Here is a 2,500-nt window from a genome sequence, read left to right as displayed (position 1 = left end):
ATTTAATGAAAAATCTATGGAAATTCTAATTTATGTTTCTGAGACTTTTATCTTTCACAAAAAAACATTTACTCTACATTTCTCTACTGCTCTTTATTTCTAAGTTACAATATTTCATTTATTAAACTGCTGTTTCACCAGGATTCATATATGCAATACGTATATAGCCACCTAGCTAATGTGCTAACCTGACAGGATTTCTGTGAGGATTTTTTATTTTTTTAAGTACCAGCTGTATATATGTAAGATTCCTGTGAGCATTATTTATAAATATTTATAAATACTTCTAAAAACTGTTTATGCTAATCGGCAAGATAACATGCTAACTTTACAGGATTTCTGAGAGGATTTTTTTTAAACTTTCGTAGCCTTCACAGCTAACGTTAGTTAACAAGCTATCGTGTGCAAACCTGACAGGATTTGTGTTAAAATCGACATGCTAATGCTTATAAATATCCTTTACTTCTAATGTTAGCCGACAAAATAGCATGCTAACTTAACCGGTTTAAGAAATATTTATACATTTTTTAAACATTTATTGCTAGTCTGCTAGTTAATCTGTGATAAACTGGCAGGATTCCTGAAAGGGTTTTCCATAACCTTCAATGCTAATACTAGCCGACAAACTTATCAGTTGACATGATTTAGATTTAAGTCATAAATGTCCCTCACATTTAATGATAATGATAGTCAGCATGCTAACATGTTAATCAGGGGGGATTTTATGGGTAATTTGTGACAGTAGTTGAGAAGTCAAATTTATAGGTGTTTATAATATTCTCTGCAAATGCCAGTTAGCTAGCATAACAAGCTAACTGAACACGATAATTTCATAAATGTCTTTGTTAGCAGTTATAAAACAATAGCATTTGGAGGACACGTCCACCAGCGTGTGGTGTGTAGACAGACCCTTTTAAGTACTTACGTGTGGGTAAAAGCCTGTGCCAGACAGCTACACACGTGTCATTTAGCCCTGCGCTAATCGTAGTAATTAGTCGCTATGGTAACATATCCACTAGCAGTGCTGAGTGAGGTTTTTGAGTGAAGTTTAATAGAGGAAGACAGATGAAACGAGGCCCGTCAGCAAGTCTACCTGCTAGCATCCCTTTTATTGCAAAACTGTCTGATTATCGCTCACTCCGGCAGAATCAGACACAGTGGGATGGTTTTAAAGTCGGATTTCTCGAATGCCACGTGACTTCATAAGGCTGTGTGAAGTGTACTAATAAACACACAAACACAGAGTAACACTGATCGTGGTGAACTGAGGCCTGTGTGGGTTTCACTCACTTCCTGTTTTCACCTTTTGTCAGCGTTCATATAAATGAATATAGCTCATGTTGATGTGATGATGTCATCTGTTTAGAATCGCCTGTGTGTGTCTGTCTGTCTGTCTGTCTGTCTGTCCATAGTTGTACTGTCTATCATTCTTCTATCTGTCTGTCTGCCTGTTGCGTTGTCTCTCTCTGTATTCTTTTTGTTTATTGTTAATCTGCTCTCTCTCTCTCTCTCTCTCTCTCTGCAGTGGTGTGTCCCCTAACCTGTCTAAATGGAGGTGTATGTAGTAACCGTACACAGTGTCTGTGCCCACCGGGTTTCACAGGCAGACTGTGTCAGTATCCTCTTCGCACTCAGGCGTCACGTGGCAACAAGCAACCTGTCTACACACTACAGGTACGTAGACCTGTCACTTTTTGTCACACTCATGTCTTCATCACACTCACTCCTCTTCATCACCCTCACATGTCTTCATCACTCTTACTCCTCTTGATCACACTCATGTCATCACACTCATTCCTCTGTATCACACTCATGTCTTCATCACATTCACTCCTCTTGATCACACTCATGTCATCACAGTCATTCCTCTGTATCACACTCATGTCTTCATCACACTCACTCCTCTTCATCCCTTTTCTCTCCTCTACTGCACTCACTAATCAGTGGTTAGATAAATGAGTAATTGAAAGGTTGGATGGATGAATAACGAATAACGAATACAAAATTGAAAGATCAGAGAATAAAAGACTTAAAGGGTGAACAACACTCTTGGGATTTGGACATACTTGAATAGACAGATGAAGGGATGTATGGATGTATGAACAGATGAACAGATAGATGGGTGGATGAATACCCAAGTAAACGTTTCCCTGACCCCTGTAGGTAAGGCCGGATGGTCAAGGTCTATCGGATTCAAATGGACGCCAGCAGCTCACACACTCAGTGATCACCCTGCCACTGCCCCAGGGCAACGGCCACCACTCGTCTGAGGGTAACACACACACCCACAAACACACACACACACTTATCATCCACATTTCTGAGGCACTTTGATAAGAACATTTCATATGATTCTTCTCCTCAGTGCAGTTTAACGTACGTGTCCACCACTCACCAGACACCTCAGTCGTCATCCAGCCTTTCGACCAATCAGAGGCCAAGCTTCCTAAAGGTGTGACCCGTCTTCCTTCACAGACACAAAAGCCCAGGGGGCGGTGCT

The 2,500-nt window shown here is 40.5% G+C and overlaps 1 protein-coding gene across 3 annotated transcripts in view; it reads left to right on the top strand.

Moving 5' to 3' along the window:
* The window catches only part of ltbp3 (latent transforming growth factor beta binding protein 3), a 36,940-nt gene that overhangs the window by 12,791 nt on the left and 21,649 nt on the right, over positions 1-2,500 (top strand). For all 3 annotated transcript variants that reach the window (XM_060863373.1, XM_060863374.1, XM_060863372.1), the window contains exons 2-4: positions 1,526-1,674; positions 2,164-2,272; positions 2,366-2,500. The exon at positions 2,366-2,500 is cut by the window's right edge and continues 26 nt beyond it. In XM_060863373.1, the coding sequence (XP_060719356.1) occupies positions 1,526-1,674; positions 2,164-2,272; positions 2,366-2,500 (393 nt within the window). The remainder of the gene's footprint in view (positions 1-1,525; positions 1,675-2,163; positions 2,273-2,365) is intronic.

Source organism: Tachysurus vachellii, chromosome 26, assembly GCF_030014155.1.
Source record: "Tachysurus vachellii isolate PV-2020 chromosome 26, HZAU_Pvac_v1, whole genome shotgun sequence".
In the NCBI taxonomy this organism is placed as follows: domain Eukaryota; kingdom Metazoa; phylum Chordata; class Actinopteri; order Siluriformes; family Bagridae; genus Tachysurus; species Tachysurus vachellii.
This window is presented reverse-complemented; position numbering and strand designations above follow the sequence as displayed.